Below are 23,135 nucleotides of genomic sequence, written 5' to 3'. Positions count from 1 at the left end.
AAGTTCTCTTCCCTGGGAACAGTAATGAAATTCTGATGGAAAAAAAAAAAAAAAAATGATCACAGTTTAATGCAGAAAGAAAATGGTGCATGAGCAGACTTCATAGACAATTGCAATTTTAGAGTGAGTAGGAAGCAAATAGCACAGAAACTTGAAGAAATGTGAGATAAATACTACATTCCTGGATATTCTGGAAGAATGCCAGCACAGCAGCCTTGTACTTATTGCTGAAACTGAGGAAGCTGTTCTTCACAGAAGGTGATGTTGGGATGGTTGCATTCACGTATGTAAAAGTGTGGAGTTGGCTGTAAGTATTTGAAACTGAGATGGAAGAAGAGAAATAGTGATAAAAATATCTGAAGAGCCAAAGAATAGATCTGATTTGCAGGGAAAGTATGAAAAAATCCAAGTGAAAAATTATTAAAATAGGAGGCAGGAAAGCAACTTCATCAATTTAAAATATTTAAGAGGACTGTACTGTTTACTGTAATAAAACATAGGTCTTGCTGTATCACGAGATTTGTCTGTTCTCTTCAGTGTTACATATATTGTAAAGGAAACAAAAGAGAATTTGGTTAAAAGAATTTTTATGTAGATTGAACATTAGTGCTTCCATTATCTTTTTTAATGTCAGATCAAAATTAAACAGTCTACATTCAAATTTAACTAATGAGCATTGCCAATTTTATCTAGTTCTGTAACTGAAATTATAATATGCTTTTGTGTAAACAATTTCTATACTTCCTATTAACTATGCCTATCAGTTTCTGTAGCAGTTTTGAGTCTCTTTGTCAGTTAGACCTACAGCTCTTTTTTTCTCTTTCCTTGGGAGTCATACCCATGTGTGATACAGCTGCTCAAGAGGATGCTTTGTATTGCCTTAGAGTGTACCATTCCTCCACCTACAGTGTTCTCCTTCCCCCTCTCTTTCCTTACACAGTTGTTTGAAATAGAACTGTGCACCGTGTGCCTGAGGATTTTTCCATATAGATCTCTTATAGTGCTGGAATGTGGGGGTAGAACTGGAACTGGTAACCTGTTGCCAGTAGAGGAATATCCTCCACCCCAAAATTATTTTGCCTCCTTTTGAAAATTGCGCAGTTGAATTCCCTATTACAGAACGCTGTGCAAATCACTGTTTGGAGGGGTTTTTTACAATTTTTAAATTCAGTGAAGTCTCTGTTCAGTGAAGGCCCGGTTCCCCGGGTTGCATCTAGCCACAACAGAGTCTGTGTCCTTGTCACTGCTCTCCTGAGGTGTTTTGCAGAAGCTGATGCCCTTGCAGGTTTCCAGGGAAAGCCAGGCTCAAAGACTCTGACTTGGGTGGTTTCTTCTGCCCTCCTGGAACAGAACATTGCAGGGAGGGCGCTTGTCCTCATCTTCAAGAAGCCAGTAAATGCAGAATAGCAGCAGATCACAGAGAATTCAGGTATGTTTTTGCAATTGCTAGTAGAACATAGCTCCCTTACTGAACTGTTTGGTTGATTTTCTCCTTTATAGCAAGTACAAACTCCATGGCAATGCCGAGGAGTGGAAAAGTCAGCCATGAGGCTGTATTTCCCTCTGATAGGACACCTGAGCCCTCAGGTGCATTTGTCCACCTTGTGCTTTCCTCTTCCTTGTGTCTACTATGGAGGCACAAATCTGTTTGGGTTCATAGATGGTGATGATGATGCCCAAGAGCTCTGAGGACTTGGGACACCTTATTTCTGTTGTGATTCCAAGAAAAGCAGAAGCCAAATGACCTTTACTCTTTGGAGAGGGAGGGTGCCAGATACTCTGAACACTTCCAGTATGATTTTTTTTTTCTTTTTCTGTGCTCAATTTAATTTTGTTCTTTCAAGCTAGGAATGGGGCACAGTCACTGGCTCTTCCAATATGCAGGAAGATGTTAAGCTGAGACCAGGCTTGTTTGTGGCTGGAGCTCTGCAGTAGATTGACAGTAGATTGACTGTGTTTTTCAGCACTTCCAAAGCTGTTTTGTGGCGTGCTTCTATCCACATCTATGTTGGTGTGAGCTTTTATTTGGGAGGGGGGGGACCAGTGGGTTTGGAGCACGGATGCTGGCTTTGCTTGGGTTTCGAGAGGCTTTTCTTTCAGATTAACTTATTACACACCTTTCTTCTAGGAGAGCTTTTTATGAGAAACCTTGCAACTAGATTTAATGGAGGCCTAGGCTGAGACTGTTAGGGTGCATCCTAAAAGAGTATAAAGGAGTAAGGTTTTCAGTCTGCATGTGTCACTGACAGCTTCATCACTTCCTATATCATCTCCCACAGTTACACTCGAGGGATATAGCACAACTGTGTCATAATTGGACTAGAACTATTTAAGCTGCATCTGTGTGTTTGTTCAGGAGGATGAGAAAGCTAAAGTATCTTGTAAGTGTTTCAATAGGCAGTTTCTCTCTTGGGGCCTGACTGTTTACAGAACAAATTAGCTTCCTGTGCTTGTTTCCATTTAACAAACCATATGTTGTACATAGGAGAAGTGCTCTGAGAATGGTTGGATTCATGTCCTTCAGGCTAGAGAGGATTCTTGTTCTGTACTCAAGAGGCATCCTCTGAGTACTACTTAGGATGCCACAATTAGATTCCATGTGTTTATGTGGTATTTTTAATTTCTTACTGTATTAGCTTCCTTTAATTTATTTGTGTGTCTGATTTATTTTTAGCTTTGTTCAGTTTCTCTAATAATGTATGAACTTAGATGAGTTTTGAAAATCATGATGTTTAAAATGACTCAAAATGAGGCAAAGACAGATTTACCCATTCAAACTCTTCAAAAGTAAACATGATGCTTCTTAGGTAAAGCATGTGTTATTTCTAATGCATAAATTCACACGAAGTATGCTTGATATTAAAAATACCTTTTATGTTACTTTTCTAAAGCATTAGACTCTTCTAACTCTTCTCTGTAACTGTATAGAAAATATAATTTCTATAGCACTTTTCTGTAGTACTTTCTAGAACATGATAGCAGTGTTTTCTTTTAGTTCTAAAAATCATATTATTTGCCTGCAATATCCTCTGAACGTAGTAGTAACTGCTTATATTCCTCTTCCTCATTAGAGTCAGTATTTAGGTGGATAAGACTTTGTAGCCTGCTGGTTCAAACTCTTACTTCAGTGTTAAGAAATCTTAGTCTTAATATGTTTTGAGAGCAAGTTTTCCTGTTCTGGAGTAACAATGGCAACATTTCTTTTTGTGCTTCCCAGTTATAACCGCTTAAATTCATCCTTTAATTTAATACTATGATCAGTATTGGCTGTTGCTTATAAGCCACTTGGCAGAAGTAGTGTAGGGAAAAAGGATTAAGAGAAGACTGAAAAATACACTTTTGGTTTAATAGCCCTGAAATAATACCTGAGAGGAATAGCATATTTTTAGTGTGAGACTTGGAAAGGCTTAAGGTTTTGTCTTTTTAGTAGAGAATAGATGAATGAACAGACATAGGCATAGACCAGTGGAAATCTGTCTCTAAATACAGATCAAACATTTTGATCTAAAGAATCCAACCTGAAGCCAATAATCATGTCTTTATGGGTGAACACTCAGCATCTACACAATAAGGTAAGATATACTTATGGAAGCTGGTAGCTACTAATTTTTTCAGTGTATTTGCATGATTTCTTAAAAGGTGCTGTGGAGTTTATTTATATTCAGTTCAGGATAGCAATTATATGGTTTATATTTCCAGCTGAGATACTGGAGAAAATGTGTAGTCTTACCAATATGTGACTTAAATTTCAGAACTAAGAAATAGGAGGAGGAACAGTTTAAAAGAGTTTAAACAGAAGAAATGTTGCCTAGATTTTACCTCTATTTGAGTGTATGTTTAACAATAGCATGAAAAAAGGTCACCTGAATGTGTCTGAGTTTTCAAAACATTTAAAGAGATGCTTTAATGTCTTGCGGATGTTAAACTCTCAATTTATCCAAGCCAAAGAGTTGTAGTTTTTCCACTTCAAAAATTATAGAGCAGATACTACTTTTAAAAAAATTATTTCCACAGTATCAAGGATTGAGCTATTAAATTGTTATTTTGACTCAGCAGCTGGTTTTCTATAGTCTGAAGCACTGGGTTTGAGGAAGATCTTAAGGGTACACATTAATTCAAAGGAATGGTTGAGGGGCCAAGCTGAACTTGTGGAAGAATTGTTTGTTTTCCACTATGAGATTGTGAATACCTGCCACTTGTATATAAAGTGAATACCTGCTAGAGATAGGTACAATTCAACTGAACTTCATGAGACCTGGAATTTTCTTCATAGCGTATCTTGAGAATTGAAATTAGGTTAAAAAGATATGGAACACAGTAGGTGGCAATAAGCTATAAGTCTACCAATTTCACTGTTTTATCTCCTTTTCCAAGAAATATCTTTCTTCAAAGGGTTAAACTTCTGGTGGCTATAGAAAAAAAACCTCTCTTCCTTGAATTATGATTTATTTTTCCTCTTAAGCTTCTCCTAGCTGTGAGCTCTTTACACGTTGCAGTTTCTCAAGCTCCTGTACTACTCTTTATATCTCATATTTAGTCCTTAATTACTTATGTCAACCTTCCTTCAAATAAGGGGTTCCACTGCTCTGGGTTCTCATATTGGTAGTGTTAAGGGAAGACTCGTTGCAGTGAAGTTGAACTTCACTATTCTTGTTTTCTTTATCACAAAGTGGTTCTGTGGAATGGAACATTTTCGCAGTTTGTGTTCTGGATTCTGTTTTTTTCAGCATGTAATAGCAAAAAAAGAGTGATCTTTAACAAGCTGTTACATTTATGTGTTATGCATCATATAGCTGGTTTTTTGCTAAAATACAAATTTAGGAAATTAAGATCATGTTCTTTGAAAATGATAATCCGTCCTATATCTATTTTTATTTTGCATACAAATTACATCTCCTCCTTTTCAAAATTAAACCACAGTGCCTCCAGCTCGTGCAGCTTGCCCCTCCATTTTGCTTCACTTATTTTGCTCTTTGAGTTCTGTGATGGGTTAGAAGTTACTTTAGGATTGTTATGTGTCTGCCTATGTGTTTGTTTTGTTAAGCAGGAACCTATCTGGGAAATGAGAATTTGATCAAAGTGAATACTTCGAGCAGTTAAAACCAAATACAAGAGGTCTTAACTTCACTTTTGTGAGAGAGAATATCTTATAGTTTGGATGTCTACATTGGAATTAATACCCATGACAAGAAGCAAAGGGCTTGGAGCTTCTGTTTAGAATGTGTTTTGTGCAACATTTGAGTTCTAACAAAATGGTTTTTCTATTGAAAATGAGATTTTTTTGTTGTTGCTGTTATTTATAAATTGACTGTTCATAGCTGCTGAGATTCCTTGAAGGGAAAGAAAGGAATGATCATAAACAAAGTCAGAACTTCAAAGTGAGAACAGCCAGTTTAGGTATTGTAACCCAAGGACTTAGTCCAAGGGGAGGACTGCAAAAATTCTTTCCCACAGGAAGTGAAGACAAGGTTTGAGCAACCACTGTCAAAGATCAGTAGCACAGATAATCCAGCAGCAGTGGCACATTCAAGGTAACTGTAGTGGTGGTGTTTTTGTGGTGACTGGCAGAAGCAGCACTTCTTTTAGCAGTTAAGCACTTTTCACTTACCATTTGAAATACAAGGTTTTCTCTTGCAGATTCATGGACTTTGCTTTTTCATTCTCTATGTTGATTTTAGAGGCTTTGTTGAATAGGATGTTCAAATAATTCTGGCATTCCTTAAGGACTGAGTAGAGTTTGAAAACTGGGTACCTTAATCTATCCTTCCCTTTCAGAGTTGTTTTTTTCCCCAACAGATTCTTGTTACACTAAACAAATGAAGCCATATAGCAAACATTTCAGTAATCAGGCCAACATAAAGTACTCATAAATTATCACCAAGCAGCTCTAAATCTGTCATAAACTCTTACTGACTGGCTCACAGGAATGTTTATGTAATTGAGAGGAACTATAGAAAGGAAGTTAAGTCTCCTCTTACAAGTTAAATCAACTACAGTGAGATGAAAAACACCCACACATTTGGCTTTGGATCAGCAGAGACATTCTTGAAAAGCAAACCTTTATGAAATCTTTATTATAAAACCAATTTCAAGGTGTAAAAAATTATCACTTTTCCAGGTGTCATTGATTGTACTCTGCTTGCATATTCCTTGTATAACAGGGTATTACCTTGATCAGGGAGTTACAGATTTGGAAACATTCCAGCAAATAAATTTTGACATGGTTGGGAGCACAGATGTAATGTAGGATGTGTTAAAGCTGGAAAGCTTTGAAAGAGGTCCAAGAAGTCACAGTTCCACAGATGTGAAAAAAGCCACCACACCACCAAATCCACTGAATGAGATGTTATCTTACATGACGTCCTTTTACAAAAGGTGTAGAAGCTGCAGTGCAACACAGACAAATACATTAAGAGATGATGTTTATAATATTTTAGAGTGCAAATTATGAAGTATAAGAGCAACTGATAAGGGTTTTTACACCAAGGAGTGAAATACCAATAAGCAAAGCAAATGAGAGATTAATATTAAACCTATGTTTTAAAAAAGAAATCTTAGAAAAAGAAGCTTATTCTGTTGATCAAAGTGACACAGTTTTGAAATAGGATGTTGGAAATACAGCATTGGAAATTGATAATCTTAACAGAACAGGTTGCAAAGATGCATTTGTTCAAGCTAAAGAACTTTAAATCAGCAAGTCCAAATGATAAACAGCCGTTTGTCCGCAATAGATAGGATGAAGAGTCCTTTGAACCACACCTGGTAAAATTCATTGCACCTTAAAAAAATGAGGAATTTCCACAAAGTTCTGAATCATGGCATTTCTGGTATTTTTAAAGAGGTGACCAAGGCAACTACTGACCTGAAGTCAGTCCTGAGGGAAACAGTGGAATGGCAGATTTGAGGTTATATGGAATAGTAGAGTCTACTCTGAGCACCACAGAATTTTTCTAGGCATTACTGACTGCTGTGGTTTTTTGAGAGACTGGTTTTGGCAAATGTTACTGACAGATTTCTAATTGTTTTGTTTATGATTTTTATTTTTGTTCTTAACATATCATTGTCAATACAAGAACTTTGGATTTCTTAAAGTAATTTAATTTATTATCACATCATATTTTGATTCAAAACAATTTGTAGAATCATATACAACAACAGAATTAGCTCTTAATTCCTACGTCTCTATGCAAAATGGAGTCTAAACAAACATCTCAGGAAAACATTCTGTTTCTGCTTAAATACTGTCAGATGTTCTGTGTGTTTCAAATGTTATGGGTTATTATAAAGCTAAGATCTTTATTTCCTTGCTTTCCATGTCTCACCTAAAAATAGGTATAGACAGGAACATCAGAGACCCTCTGATAATGCTCCTTGACTCAGGTCTGCATAAGTCTGCTCTAGAGGAGGGATTGTAATGAAATACAAGGATTCAGAGGTTTTGTTGGTCATCTGCAGATCAGGAAGAATTTCATTCTTGTGCTGTGTAATTTGATCTTTAAGTCTTTTCACCTTCCTATGAGATTGGCTTTGGGATGTGCAGTATTGAACACAGGTGATCTGTACCTTCAGGTACAATAGATACTCATATTTTTGTTTCCTTGCAGACTGCATCTTGCAAGGACTAGACTTCTGGCTGGGAAACAGATACTCCCAAAGTCAGATTGGCAGGAATATTTCCTCCTGTCTTTTTCTTAGTCCATGGAGCAGGCTGTATGTATCAGCAGCTGGAATTACTTAGGTACTTCTCACCAAAGGGCTTTGCTGCCACATCAGGGGCTGGGGATAATGTTGGCACCTTAATAGTCTCTTTTCCCTACTACTACTAACAATCAGTTCAATTTTCCAGGTTCTTGAGGTACTTAGCTTGGTTAACTCTTCAAGTTTTATGTAAGTATAACTGAGTTAAATGTAATGGCTGTGACAGAGAAATGAGGCCACAGTGAATGATCTAATATATTTTTATATTAACTTCCCCTCATGCACAGCATTCCCAGACACTTGTATGTTTCAGTAGATTCACTCAATTCCTATGCAGAATTGTTAATTTAATCCACGAGTGATACTTTTATAGACTTACATACTGTCTGGAAGGTAAATTAAAGAAAAAATATTAGTCTTTGCAACATAAACTCAAGAAAGAAGTAGTGCTAGCCTCAGCTATATACATTAGGATATTTTTGCTTAGGACATGCCCAAGCCTGACATTCTCCAGCCTAGCAATTATCATTATCCAATAATCACAAGTGCAAGAATGGACACTGCACTGCATCTAATGCATTTTTTAAATTAGCGTGGTCTATTTCTTTTTTTCCTCATGGTGTCACTATAGGATAAAGTTAATGCTCATTGGGTATTCTCTATATTGGAGCATATCTCCATTTCCTTCGTCTCACTGGCTTTCTGATTTCCCATTATGTGTTTAGAAAATATGATAACAAATATACTGCCTTCAAATTTGAACACATTCTCTCAAGCATTGGCCTATCCTTAACACTGAGCACAAATTTTTATTTTTCTTTTCCTTTTTTTCCCCCTAAGGATTTAATATTAGTATGACTTTAGCTTTATATAGTGTGGAGAATTTGAGCAGTTCTAATGATTTGAAGTAGGAAATGTCATGTTTAAAAAGATGAAAAGGCATGTGTCTTACAATCAAGTGAGCTTATGAAGTTACATCTGTGATAGACTTCTTCATCACACATAGAAACTGTATGAATCACAGAATGGGTAATGTTGGTAGGCACCACAGTGGGTCCAACCTCCCTGCTCAAGCAGTGTCATCCTAGAGCACATGACACAGGCCTGCATCCGGGCAGTTCTTGAATATTGCCAGTAAGCTTCATCTTTCTTTATTGTTGGTGTAAAGTGTTTTGAATACAGCTTTTATGATTGATAGAAAAAGCAGTTTTTCTATCTAAGCTCAGAGTGGCAGGAGAAGACAGGAGAGAGAGAGGAGAGAATTTGGTTTCATTTACATACTGATGGCATTTTTGTTTGCCTAGTTGTTACCACTTCACCCAGACCCACATTCTTAAATATATCTAGGTACCTGACTTCCACAGAAAGAAGAAAGATGTGGCACTATATAAAGGTTAAGAAGGACTGAAGAGAAATTTGCTTGTGGTCTTTACAAGAGCAGGAGCCAGCTGGAGATGTGATTTCCCATTCATGCATTTGGAGCACAGCCTTCCTGAAAGGCAAGGACCATAGGCCATGTCTCTGCTTTCCCTCTTCTGCCTCTTCAGCAGGACAGTGGTGTTTGGGCTGGTTGCATTCAGGCTTTTAATGAGGATAAGTGTGACTGTCTAATCAGTAGGACTGAAATCATCCACCAGTTCCACAAAATCTACATCCAGTGTGAACTCTGGCCACAAGTGAGACTTGTGGTCAGCCTCTGTCTAGCTCAGGTCATCAGGTGTGAAAGTTAACAAGAACCAGCATATGGTTAACCAGAATCAGCGTGGCCTTGATAGCAGTAGAGTCAGGTTGCTGGTTTAGCAAAGAAGTTGGTTCACCTAAAGAAGCTGAAGAGCACTGAACAACTGCAGAGCTTTTCAGTAGAAGCTTGAGCATTATCCCCCTATGCTTTCCAGTAGGCTGAAAATCCTGCCAGGATTTCCAGCCAGTTAAGAGCCTTTTTTTCTCCCACTCTCTTCAGATGGTCTTTTAACATGAGATAACAAATATCCCTTTTCTTAGATAAGTGCCCACAACTAAATATTGTCTCTAATCCCTGTGCCATGTCTCTCACTTACATGCTTGTCACTGCCACGTAGTTCCTTCAGAGTCAATTGTTCTTTGGGCTGGTACTTTGGAGATAGTTGAAGTTACTATTTCTAGACTGTTGTCTTGATGACATCTTAGACATCATCTTCCAGTTAAGTGTGAAGCAGGGCAGCTGAACAGCACACATTGAAAGAAATCTAGGGCAAAATTAGAGTCCTGCATGTGGCACAAACTGCCTGTTTTAACCTAGAATGGGAGATAAACTATTTCACAGTTGTCTGTGCATTAGTTGTCTAGCATGCTGCTTCTTTTCCAAATCTTCTTCACAACCTGATGATTCCCTTGCCAATGGTTACCATTTTATGGCCATGGCAGTTTTTGATGCTGAGATGTTGACTTTAAACTGCAATGCATGTGCACCTTGTGGTTCTGCAGGTGAAGCAGCCTCTCACAAACTTCCTGGCAGAATACCAGAACCGGAGATGCTGTCTTCCTGCCAGCAGTGGCTCTTCTGGCTCTTAATAAACACCAGGCCAGTTTGGAGGAGTCACTGCATCCAGTCTCAAATGCAACATCAACATCTGCTTTAGGAAACCCTCTAACTCCACAAACACAGAAGTTCCCTGTTGTTTGTCAGGACAAATTTTAAGCCTTCTTCCAGCAGCAGCTCTTTTACTGTGCATATGTGGTGGTGCATCCCCCCCCTCACACTGGCCCACACTATGATTTCAGAAATGCTTGTTAGGCCTTGGCCTTGATGAATGACAGCTCAGCTAAGCTCCTTGAGCTTATCAGAAACACTGTGTGCTCCCAGGAACTTATTTTGGCTAATGAGCTCCTGCTTTTTAGCGAACAGTCTTGGGAACCTATTTTTCTTGCCTGCATAAGAATGCAAGTGTAACACCACTTTTATGATTGAACTTTTACAGAAAGTTACTGACCTGAATTGTGGCCAAGATGGAAAATTGCTGTGACAAAAGAAAACTCTCTTGCAACCCTATAAACAGTGGTTCTAAGTAAGACCCTCTGAGCTCTCCTGGACCACAGAGGGCTGCAGCCAGCAATTCCCTCTGAGCACGACACTCCTCAGAGCGAGCAAATTCTCAAGTGCACTCTATTTGTAGGACCACTGCCAAAAGCCAACAATGGAGCCTGGCCTGTTACCCCCACTCCCCAAGGCTCAACTCTTCACCCTTCGAAATGATGCAAAGGCATCCAGTATGAGTACTTCACTGAACCCGAGGGGAATTTTTCAGAGGTATGTGTCCATACTCCTTTAGAGTGTGTCTGCCAAGTGTGAATATACTACAGCAAATTGTTATGGTTTAAAACCAAACAGCTGCTTCTCTTCTCCCCAGTCCCCTCCAGTGAGAAAGGGACAAAAAGGCAGATATTATGGGTTGAGATAGCAATTTACTAGAGAAAAAGCAATGAGATAAGGAAAACAAACAGAAACAGCAAACAGTAATTGTAACAACAGTGCATAAAAGAGGTGATTTACATACAAAAAGGTGCTCACCACCCCCCTCCAGCTCTGTATGGCCACCAAGATGAAGACAAAATGGTGGATGTTACTGCAGCCCAGCAGCTACACGGCTCTTCCCAAGACAAAGGACAACACTGCGAACACTCCCACAGCTGGTGTCCTCCTTCCCCAAGCCCAAGACAACGAGAAACAATGATGGACAAACCCTCCAAGCCAGATGGTCTGCATGGCACTGGCCACTTTGCTTGCACTGGCTGCCCTACTCCACATCCGCACCATCCCAAGGTCGCTGTTTTGCTCCGGAAAAAAGAAACAAAATGGCACCATTTCCACTGCACGCTCACCTTTTCTTCCACCTGGAACCGGGCCCCCCACAATGACCTGGGTGGTTTAGAAGAGCGACCCAGCCACACTCACACGCCTCTAGGCCCTGGCCCTCTCAACAACGGTGAGAGAATTAACTCTGTCCTACACATGTGCTGTGGGTGTTGGTCTCTGTAATTCTTAAGTAGATTAAATATGTACGCAAGTTATGCCTCTGAGTTACTGTCCTGCTCATTGTACATTCTAAACAATCTTGTTTAAATTAGGCTGTCAATGAAGTGCTGTTACGTTTAAGAGCTGTTAAAAACTTTAGGCCTAAACCATTGGTCAAATCTGGAGCTAAGCTTGGTAAGAGGGTCTACTCTGAACTTTGTGACTCGGTAGGAGGGTCCCCCTCATTCCTTTCCATCCTTACACTTTTCCATCCTTGACTTTTTCCCATCTCCAATCTCCACATAGATAGTGTTAGATTGATTTTAGTTTGATAGATTTTAGATTTTAGTCTGATTTATTTCTGTGTGCTTCAATGACATAGTTCAGCAGTAAAGTGAACCTTGCCAATGTACTTTATCACACTTTCACTTTTTTATTAAACCTGCTTTAGCTGATATCTTTGCCAGTGATTCTTTGAGCAACCTAAAACACCTATTCACAACAGCATATTAGAGACCTCACTTATATAATTCTCAAAATCCTTTGTCACCCACACCTCATTTAGATTTCAATTTCCTTACCTTCTCATGTCAAATGCAATCTACTTCTGTATCGCCTCTCTGCCTGTTCTCCACCTTCCCACTTTAAGGCAGTCGTTGGAATTAATTCTTGGCTTTACAGCATCCAAATGTTCCAGCTTCTTCATCTACCCTCCTTGAATGCCTCTGCTTCCCTCTTACCCTAGATGTCAAGAATAGCAATTTTCCTGACTTTCTGATCTTACAGAGATCTCTGGCTTTTTCCCTACCTTCACTCTTAAGACTGACCATTATCCCCTTACTGCCTATGCACTTCCAGCGTACCAGGACCTTAAATGAAAAGTCACCTCAACCAAAGAAGACAAAAGATCAAGTGGTAACTCCTTTGGATTAGTGCAAGTTTGTAGAAGTCCCTTTGGATCTGAAGAAAGGACTGCTGAACCACTGTCCCATGCTAGAGGAGACTCCGTGGACTTCTCTCCAACTGGCTTACACTAGTATTGGTTAGTAGTGATGGATACGTTTCCTTCTAAAATCCCTGGTTTCTTCAAATACATAAGTCCCTTATGTGTGTTAAATCTTTCTTTCCTTCCAGTTCAAATTTATGTCTGCTGTGGGGGCTTCAGTTGTTCACTGCCTGTGTCCCAAAACCTTCACACTCAATTCTCTGCCCTACCAGTCTTTCATCTGTCTCATCTTTCATCACTCCTGCTAGTTTTCAGTCTCTCTTGCCCCAATTATCTCTCCCAAATGAGTTCAGCTGCTTACTGTGCCACCTTACCTGCTTGACATCCCTTTGATGAACCTAGATCAAATTCTTCCTGCAAGGTGCCAGTTCTTCCTGTTGTTTCACACCTTTCCTTTACATCTGCTTAGTTTTGCTGCAGCTCCTGTCTCATCCTTTACTTTTAGGGGTCACTCAGCTGCATAAGAGGTGCCCCAGTTTTATATCCTGAAAACCTGGCTCATTTGTACTTTACGTGCCTGAAGTGAATGTGTTTTAACATAACTCCTGCACAAGTCTTTACAGGGTGTGAGTAAATATGGGAAGTCAGCAGTTGAGTAGAGCATGGAAGAAGCAGTTAATTAAGGACTTTAAAGTGTGAGGTTTTTACCATCTGTAAACCAAATCTGTATTGCAAACCAAAACTCCCTCCACAGCAGTTCCTAGGTTTCCTGGGTGCAAGATCCAAAGCCCAGTGAAATTAATGAAATGCGAGGGGGGATCTTCCACTGATTTCAGTATCCTTTGCATCAGGCCCCTGATTCCCCTTAGCAATGATAAAATGATACACAAAGCTGGGACTGTACAACTTCCTTTTATTTTGTGTGCTTTTATAGGATATAAATAAATGACAAAATTACAAAATTTATAACTGGAAGCCCAAGCATATTTACATAAGTATTTGTTGCAGTGAGGCTACTATTTACTGTTCTCCTATACAATTTTCCTTTTGGTACCATATTTTTAGTGTTATTTTTTTTTTTACTGTCAGTTGACTAAGTACATATCAACAGTGAATAAGCAAAAATATGTACAAGGAACTATTTTGTTCAAGTAAATTGAATACTGTATTAAAAGGATGTCATCACTCAGCGCTATGATTAGGTTTAACTAAACCATATACAATTATCAGTTTCAAACCAAGTTCAATTATCCATTTTTTGGAATATACCAACTGATGACTCTAACTGAAAAACCTCAGCTGGATATGAAATAATAATTAAAAAAACATTAAGACAACCACACAATTTATCAATATCTCTATAATGAACTTCAAAATGATTCACAATTTGACTGGATAGAACAATATACATTAAAATGTCATTTTTCTCCTATAATGATATTTTTACTGTTATAATTTCAGTTCTACATAAATATACATCATGGTATTATACAAATACTCCACAGACATTAAAAAAATTAAAACACTTTAAAGAAAAAGTAAGTAAATCTTATTTAACCAAATATTAAGCAAATGCTTAATTATTTTGTTTCATGAAAACAATTTTATTACTTCGGAATTTTTTTCTTTTTCTTGCTGTTTTTATTTAGAAAATGTTTTGCAGTAGAATTTTATCAACACTGTTCCAAACAAGCTTTCTGTGACAGAAATCTTGATAGCAAAATCCATGGTTTTGACTTTTTTTAGAACCACTGAGATTATTTTTTTAAAAATAGTAGAATTCATGGCTATAGCAATGTTGAACTGCATAAACTATATGTAGGTGTAGTAGAATGACCATTCCACTTTCATTCCAGACTTATCACACAGAACATCCAGTGCACTGATGCTACAACTCTTACAATTTTCATAATGCTGCAATAGCAGTCATTTACTTAACTTTAAAATAAACAATATTTCTCATCTTTAATCTGGCTTCCTTCCATAAATATTCATATGTTTTCCTATAGTACTTCTCTTCCATAAAAATATCTAATAAATGTTTTCTGTGCATTATTAATACCTTTTTCTAACCATTCATAAAACTCTGATCCTTTGCTACAATGCAAGAGGTTCTTATTTCTGTAGAGGATCAAAGGACATCAATGATTACATACAAAATCAGCGCACACAGAAATCAGGGTGCCTAATTTCTTGTCACTTTAATGAGTTCTTTATTCAACACAGTAATTATTAATGAATTCAGTGGTTTCACAAATAATCTATTTATTAATTCTGGTTCTATTTCAATTAAAAACTGCCAAGATTTAAATAAAAAACCCAATCAAATACTCTACTCATAGGCAGCATTAGTGTTAGTTTAGAGACCTTTTGTTTTTTTCTTTAAAAAGTAGAATTCTAAAATAAGAAATCAAAGAAAGCACTGTGGCAGAGTCACAAGGGAGAACTGCATGAAAAATAAGGTTTCTCACTCCTCTTGTGGACTGTAATTTTAAAAGTCTTCATATAATGTCATTCTTCTGTCAGTGCTGCAGGAAGAAGAACATCACCAGAAATGACTGTCAGCCTTTTTTGTTACAAGGCCACTCATACAGTGCAGTCTTCCTCTCTGCTGGATTGAAACGTTGCCATAAAGGAAAGGCTGTGCTGTGACTGCTTGGCGTGCAAGGCACAACAAGGAACAGGGGGACAGTTTTGTATCAGAAAATTGTAGTTTCATACTTGGTATTAATGCCTCTTTTGGCCTCTTGTCCAGGTTCAACAATCCAGGGTAGATTCGCAAGAGTCTTTTGTTCGGATGGATCTATCTGCTTTAAGACAAATGCAAACATACAGACGGGTTACCATCTCCGTGCACGGCAGCTTGAGCAGAGGGGTTTTCTTTAAACTAACAGGGCAAATCCTGAATTGACAAAGTCGTACAGCAGCAAGTATGGTGGTGTCTACACTCCCATGTACTCATGGCTGCCTTCTTCTTCCTGTTGAGATCAGAGCTGTGTTTACCCCCAAGCTATAGGGTATCATAGTTCATTAAAGCCACACTTCATCCTGAGAAGTCTGTTCGCTAATGAGACAGACGATGGCATCAGGAAATGTTTCTACTTAAAATTTTATGGAGGAAGATTCTGTGGCAATGGATGACAAAGTGTACAGTCATACATTCCCCCCCCCGCCCCCCCTTACTCTCACCCAATAATTAAGTGTCATAGAGTACAGTTCTCACTTTATAGTCAGTGAATATGATACAATGTGCAGTCATTTTTCTCCTTTCCCTCCCAAATCACCCTGTGCCTGTGTTCTCACTTAATTTATGATAGTTTTCATAATTTTTTAAAAGGTCTACTGTAAAAGAATATTTTTCTGTCATCTCTGCACTTTAGGAGGGCACTTTAAAGACAATCAATACATATGCTTCAATGAGCTTTGTTTCTTAGGAGTCTGTGATCAATACTGAAAAGGTATATTGAATCCCAGATTAAAAAAAAAAAAAAAAAGGAGAAAAAACAGGGTAAGAAAAGAAAAGAAGTTGCTTGGTCTGACAGGATAATTGTAAATTGATGTGGATTTGTAATTTAATTAGGATACATATGCCGTGATCATATACCAAACAAGTCGGGTGATAGGAGATTAGGAAAGTCTGTGAAACTGCAGAGTTTGAGAGGTATGCATTGATTAAATGGAATTAATTAAAGCTGTGTAATTACTGTAAGATACATATACACGAGACTAACCAAGCAACATCTTAAACTGCAGGAATCTGAAATAAGCAGTTGCTTGAAATGGCTGCCAGTGCTGTGGTGACACAACCCTGCCAGCTGATGAGCAAAGGTGGCAACATGAAGCATTTCTGACTCAAGAGGTATTTTTATTTTACAGCTTCTAGTATATAAACTCTTAACTGTATAGCTGAATTTTGGATTTTTTTGCATGCATAACTACCTTCTACTTACCACTGACTTCCGAATACTAACACGTGGTTTGGGAATAGGTTTAGAGGGTTTGTTTTCAAAGCTTTCAGGGAGGGTTGAAGAATGGCCCCCTTTTCGTGCTTGTAGTGCAAGCTGATAGGCCACCTCAAATGCTTGTCCTAGTGTAAGAATGATTTCGTAAGCTAAATTCTGGAACAAAACAGAAACAGTTAAAATTGAGGTGAGGTTGAATTATTGTCAGATACATGAAGTGGGGTAGTGATTTGTAATGTAAATAATTAAAATCACGCTGGTAAGACGCTCCTCAGTCTTGGTAATGTTTGTATCTGTCATTTGATTTCTCATTGATTAAAAACAATCTGAATGTAATTTATTGTATTGAAAGTAATTACTTCTAAACCCCTTGAAAACGTCTCACTAAACATGAAAACATGAGTGGGTGATTGTGTGCCATCTCTTTTTAGAACAAGTACATTAACCTTCCCACCTTCCCAACTCATCCTGTATCTGCTGTTCTCAGGATCCAGCCCTTCTTGCACTGTTGCTGTGTGATATTTGGCCTCTCTTTATTTCAGAACTCCTGAAAGTTCTGTCATCCTCCAGAGCTGGCAGCCTGATGTGCTGCTTCCCCGGGCACATGCCTTGGGATGCTCTGTGCTCTCACCAAGCAGCACAGGAAGAGGCTGCAGCATGGGTGTGATGCTTCCAAAAGGACAGAAGGCCAGTGCTGGAAGTGTGTGCTCTGATTTACAGATGCAGTGCAGCTGGGTATGTGTGCAGGTCAGTGTGCTGCTTCAGGTGTGTGCTGCAAGTCCTAGGGAAACCTCCTCATGGGTTTGTTTTCTAGAAGTAAAACTGAGCTCAAATGCTGGGGTAACAACACTCTTGTAAGCAAGGGGAAGGGAGGTTAGTGGGCATAACCAAAAAAGTCAGGCTATTATGCCTAAAACCAGTCCTCTGTTTATGGGGAAAAAAACTTGTTGAAAGATTTATAAAGCATGAGTGAGGTATCAGAGGGGCTGCTATAAATACCTTTTTCATATTTATATGTACAGTTTTACATCAATGAAAAAGCAGCTGTGAGTTTCAAATTTGACCTTAATCTAAATGGCAAGTGAATTCCTATGGTAATTTTTCTTCAGGTTTGTGGGTTTGTTTTTGTATATTTCTTTTCGGGCTCCTACTGGAGCCTATTTTTAGGCTCCTACTAGAGCCTATTTCTGGGCTACTAACTCTGCAATAATGTTTGGAACCCCTGCAGAGCAAAGGCAAGCCTGTTGGCTTGCCTCCATATGATGTCCTACAGTCCCCTTAGAATAATTCATAAATCTTTGATGTGATTCAGACATTACCCTCTCCTTCCTCAACCTCCACAGCCTATAGTTGGAAGCAATTCTGCATTGCTCTGAACCTAGGTAACCCCTTTAAATTCTCATGTTTCTGATACTTTTTCAAATGGGATATGCCTTTACTAGTCAAGTCTAACTGTTAAGCTTGCAGTAAGTGAGAAAGCAATGCATGCACTTGGAAGAACACTATTTGCCACCCTTCAATCATTAAAACAAAGTTAAATGGAAAAGCATTTGATTTCATGCCCTACACTTAAATTTCCCTGAAGAATTTCCATTCCTCTTTTATCACTCATATATACTGTGATAATATAGGCTAAATTCAGCATATTTAGCTCATTAGAAGAGCTTCTTATAAAGGTGCTAGCTCTGTCCTGTGTTAGGCCAGACAGAAAACAATTATACTCCTGCACTGGGACATGCTCTCTGATGACTACAGTCACAACAGCAAGCCAGCCAAAGTTTCATAGCTTCCTAAATAAGAATGTCTGCCTGATTTGATAGCTGTAGTCTCCAAATTATCTCCCCTTTAACTTCAAGGGAAACTGGCCAAGACTGAAAAAGACTGAGGATGCAGTTTGCCAGTGGAATAATAAAAGCAAAGCTAAAGAGGCTGTTATAAAGTGCTCTGCCTTTTAGCAGAATTCTGGCTATGGAATTAAGAGCAACAGAGTATAGTCGTTAAAAATGTCGAGAATAATATAATTTGAAATGGAGTGTGCTTTTCAGTGGGATAAGAATATTATTCTAAAGAGAGATGTCTTTAGAATCAGCTGTCATGACAGTAAGAGAGCACACTATATCATGATGAGATTGTCTGCAGTGGATATTATTATTACTAAGGAATACATCAGCAGGACAAGGTGTAGGAATGGCTTGTTGGAGAATATGCAGGCTACAATACTAGTAGGAGTGAGAAAATACACCATCCAGTGTGGCATACAAAAAGATCACTGAGACTGGCCTGAAAATTTGGGAGATAAGAGTGGAGACAGACTGAAAGTTTGCCATACTGAGCCACAATTTTAGTTTAAGTCCTGCATCTTGTATGAAGCCACTATAATCTCTTTTCCTTTGTTGACTGTAAAATGAAAAAAACAGGCCTGCCTGGGACCTGAAAACCGTAAGAAACATGTAACTGTTTCTCTGAATAATAAATATTTGAAATATAGCAAATAGAACAGAATATTCACTGTTCTGTTCAATATTAGAAAAGCAAACTGAACCATAGCTTGTACATAAATTCATACATTGTGTACTGTGGTAGAACCTTGACAAAGGGAAGTCTGAAAATGGAGGCAAAAAGGGCTTTAGAACTGTACCTTGTGAAATTTTAAAAAATTATCTGAAAAAACCCCATAAGTAAATAAGGTTGGTTTGAAGAATTTCCCACCTGTAGTACTGGGAGAGGATTATAAGGACCAGAGTTGGTACAGATTCATGCAGGGGCTATATTGGAGAGGTAGGAGCAGGACTCCCTTGAGGAGAGGGGTGGAAAACCAAACCAAAATCCATAGTGGAATTCTTCTGATGGAGTGAGGAGACTATTTACACCTTTTACATGTGGCACAAAAGGAAGGATACAGGTGTCCCTGCCTGACAGATGCCTAGCACGGAAGCTGTAGAGCCCCTGGCTGCTGTAGGAGAGTCTGATTCTCCCAGCACCCCATCAAGCTCCTTAGAGAGGAGGGTCTGCAGTGCTTCCCAGCTGCTGCAGTCCTGCTCCTTGCTTGGTATGGCACAGAAGGAAAGTGAGTAAGCCAACGCCCTTAAGCAACAATTTCTGGGAGGTGAGGAATGAGGTCAGCTGCCTTGTTTGCCAGGCAATGCTACAATTCAGAGCCCCAGTGAAGTCTGAGTCAGGATTCTTCAGCTTTAACTCAGCCAACCTGTTAAAATGGCTAATTGTTTCCTTAAATTTTAACTGACTTTTTTGTTGTCTGTTCATAGGTGCATTGGGCAATGATGGATATTACTTTGGATATGTCCAATACCTGAACCAGAAATTGATATAGGATCTGTGTTGATGGTTTGTTTCTCCAAAGGGAGTCCTTCACTTGTAGATAAAAGGCTGCTCAGTAAATGAATGAAAGTGAAGTGGATTTCAAATATTGAGCAATAAATCCTATTCTTCCCTCAAACCTCTTCCCCTTCACTATTCTGTAATAAAGTCTGATGGTTTTGCAATTTTGATTATAGAATTTTAACTCTGAGTACTCAAGTTAAATGTACAGTTACTCCTAAATAGTATCAGTAATGCTTGTGGTTGCATGTCACTAAAATAATACTAAAATACTTCCCTATCTACAAATAAATTATTCTTGCCCACATTTCCTGAGAAACTGAAGGATCAAGACAGTGATTTTTTTTTCATAACATATGCAATATATCGCATTACAAAAATACATATGGTTTAAAACACCTTCCACCTTATTGAGGATTTCTACCATTTTAAACTTCAGTTTTTTTTAAATGATTGTACTTCTACCCATTGGCAAATGGGTAGAATTATTTTTATTAGCAAATGGGAAGATCAAGTTAACATGAACGTTAGCCTTTAAACAGAAAATTTAGTTCACAGTATGCTTGCATTCTGAATATCTTGCTGGTTTTTATAGAGCTTGTACTTGAATCAAAAATGCTAGTTCCTGAGAAATAAAACAACACAAAAAGAGGGTATCTGAGTAGGTAACACCCCACTGAGGATTAGGTTGTAGGAGAAAACCAAGTAAAGACAGTTAGACATTAAAGTTTCCGTATTGCTTAAAATAGCCATTTAAAGTGCTTGGGATATTAAATGCTCCTCTTAAGGTACAGGAAGTGGGCAAAATGTAATTATTCCTGGATTACTTTTCTTCCCTTGCCAAGAAAGGAGATGAATTTCATCTGCAATACCTGAGTCTATGTTTCTGCTTGATTACTAAACCTATAAATGAAACTGCAGTACTCCAAAACCATTAAGAAGAATTTAAATGGACCAGGAGAAGTAATAACCTCACTCACTCAGTCTAATTTCAGTTGTTCACATAGCACTAAAACCGATGTAATGTACCATCTTGTTGATCACTGTCTATCTATTTTTAACACAATTTCAAAGTTTTTCTACTCCCTGTGGATACTAAAATGTCAGCAGAGAATTTAAATAACAAAAGCACTCAACCAAAATGCTAAAATTCCTCTAGCCTACCTGTACATCTTGTTATTTAAGTTCTCCCACACACTATTGCTGTGCAATGTTAACTATTTCCCCAGTCCCAAATAAAAAGCTGCAGTTCAGGCACCCCTGGTTTTTTGATTTAACTTATTTATATTCATGTAAGCATGTTTCAAGAATTCATACACATTATATTAAAACATTTTTTCTTGAATAATTTTGAAGTTTTAATAGCACCTGAAATTTCTCTTGTTCACAACTCAAAGGGTAAGTTTTGGACTATAAATCTAAGTAATAAAAAATTTAGCCACTACTTACTTCACCAAATTTAGCTGAAAACTGCATGACTGATTAATTGATATGTGTTCACGATTTCTTGAAACAATAGTACTTTGTGCATCCCCATCGGAAAAGTACAACTGTAGGAAGAAATTACTAATTTTCCACCAACATAATAGGAGCTCTAAGGACTTTTGCTGAAGTAACATTTTGAGATATGTAGGCAAGAATTATAGAACAAGGAAATAAGAATTAAATAATTAATTTGCTATTTTCAAAATAAAGGCAATCTTTTGGTGTGTGCTGAGATTTTAGAATATACTTGTTACAAACTTTTTGGAAGGCTCAGGCTTAGGCTTATACCTTAGGTTATAAGAATTACATGGCAAGTCTTGTATGAAAAGCTACTCGCTAAGTTTACACTCAACAGCTGAGGTGACAGAGGTGAGTTATTTCAGATGGGAAATATCCAAGAAAATCTCTGCTCTTCTCCAGAAACGTCTTTTTTCTATCCCATAGTAATCTTTTCCTGGGGTAAATGAATGATGCCTTCCATTAATCGCCATTAATATATCCTGAAAATGTTTTAACAGAACAAAATAACTAATACTAATAGAAAGAACTATTAAATGAAGTATCTTCTATAAACTGACCACATCAAACGCAGTGAATACGTGGCAGTAGTGGTGATTAGTCTTCAAGTCTTTAGTGATGTACGCAAACGTAGAAAGGTCTTCGGGGTCTTGTGCAGCACAGGAAATGTTACGGATTTCATGTTCAGCAATAATATTCTGTTTAAAAAAAAATCCAATCAATTTAGGAATTAAATTTAAAAGAGCCATAAAAGGTATGGGTTTAGATTCACATCTGTGTTGATCTACCATGCCAAAGTATTTCAGAAATGTCTTAAAAAGAGATTTAATAAACCCCATGTGTGATCTTATACAGATATTTGGAATTTTGACTCTCTCCAACTGCCAATCATCTGGTAGGAAACCATTATGTTCTAGAGTCTTCCCTATGAGGCCACTTGTGCTTTGGAGTTTATTCATGATCCTTTGACAAAGAGACATCTTTCCTGGCACACAGGACACAACTTCATAAGATGCTGGTATAGTGCTTAGAAACTGTATTTATAGATACAGTTTCCAAGCACTATACCAGCATCTTGTGAAGTTGCTGGGGTTTTGTATAATCAAAATGGGACACTGTTTCAGTCCACTGACAGACAGGATCTGGTGAAACCTAGGAAGCTCAATAGCCAGGTTTTTGCACATGCTGTTTGACAAATTTTAGCTTAGGAGAAAAAAACACCAAACATCACTTATAATTGAAACCGTGAGATATCGAAAGGATTCTGATTACTAAAATGGTAACTACAGGAGGATCTGGCAACTTATCTCCCCCTACTGACAACAGCATCCTGTAAGAGACATGTAGGAAAATGAAACCGTTCATGCACCGAGCCACACTACTTGCAACAGCCAATGTAAGCTATAGCACACTACTGGGAGAGAGGTGGGACATGTCTGTCTGATGGAATAAAGAAAAGCTGTCTTAAAGCTTTGGAGAAAATTATGAATACTCATTACATAAACTGCTGATATGTAATCACTGTGTTCAGGCCAAAGAAACCATGAAGCCAGAGAAGAACATACTGCAGAGTGGCTTATGACTAGGCCTTGCTTCAACAACACACGGGTTTCAAATGGTTTGTTTAAAAAGAAGAATGATTCATTGAATAGGAATTTACTTAGGGGTTAGTTTATATGCTTTCTTGAGTTGTAGC

At 38.1% G+C, this 23,135-nt stretch overlaps 1 protein-coding gene across 8 annotated transcripts in view; it reads right to left on the bottom strand.

The window, feature by feature from the left end:
- Positions 1–13,531: 13,531 nt before the first annotated feature.
- Positions 13,532–23,135, bottom strand: part of ANKS1B (ankyrin repeat and sterile alpha motif domain containing 1B) — a 416,591-nt gene continuing 406,987 nt past the window's right edge. For 4 of the 8 annotated variants that reach the window (XM_032107195.1, XM_032107192.1, XM_032107197.1 and 1 more), the window contains 3 exons: positions 22,000–22,137; positions 16,586–16,753; positions 13,532–15,445 (listed from right to left, as the gene is read on the bottom strand). In XM_032107195.1, the coding sequence (XP_031963086.1) occupies positions 15,335–15,445; positions 16,586–16,753; positions 22,000–22,137 (417 nt within the window). In that variant the 3' untranslated portion in view covers positions 13,532–15,334. Of the gene's footprint in view, positions 15,614–16,585; positions 16,754–21,999; positions 22,138–23,135 lie in introns of all 8 variants that reach the window. The other 4 variants (XM_032107196.1, XM_032107200.1, XM_032107199.1 and 1 more) reach the window with 2 other exon arrangements.

This window comes from Corvus moneduloides, chromosome 4, assembly GCF_009650955.1.
Source record: "Corvus moneduloides isolate bCorMon1 chromosome 4, bCorMon1.pri, whole genome shotgun sequence".
NCBI lineage: Eukaryota > Metazoa > Chordata > Aves > Passeriformes > Corvidae > Corvus > Corvus moneduloides.
The sequence above is the reverse complement of the archived record's forward strand: the minus strand, read 5'-3'. Positions and strand labels throughout refer to the sequence as shown.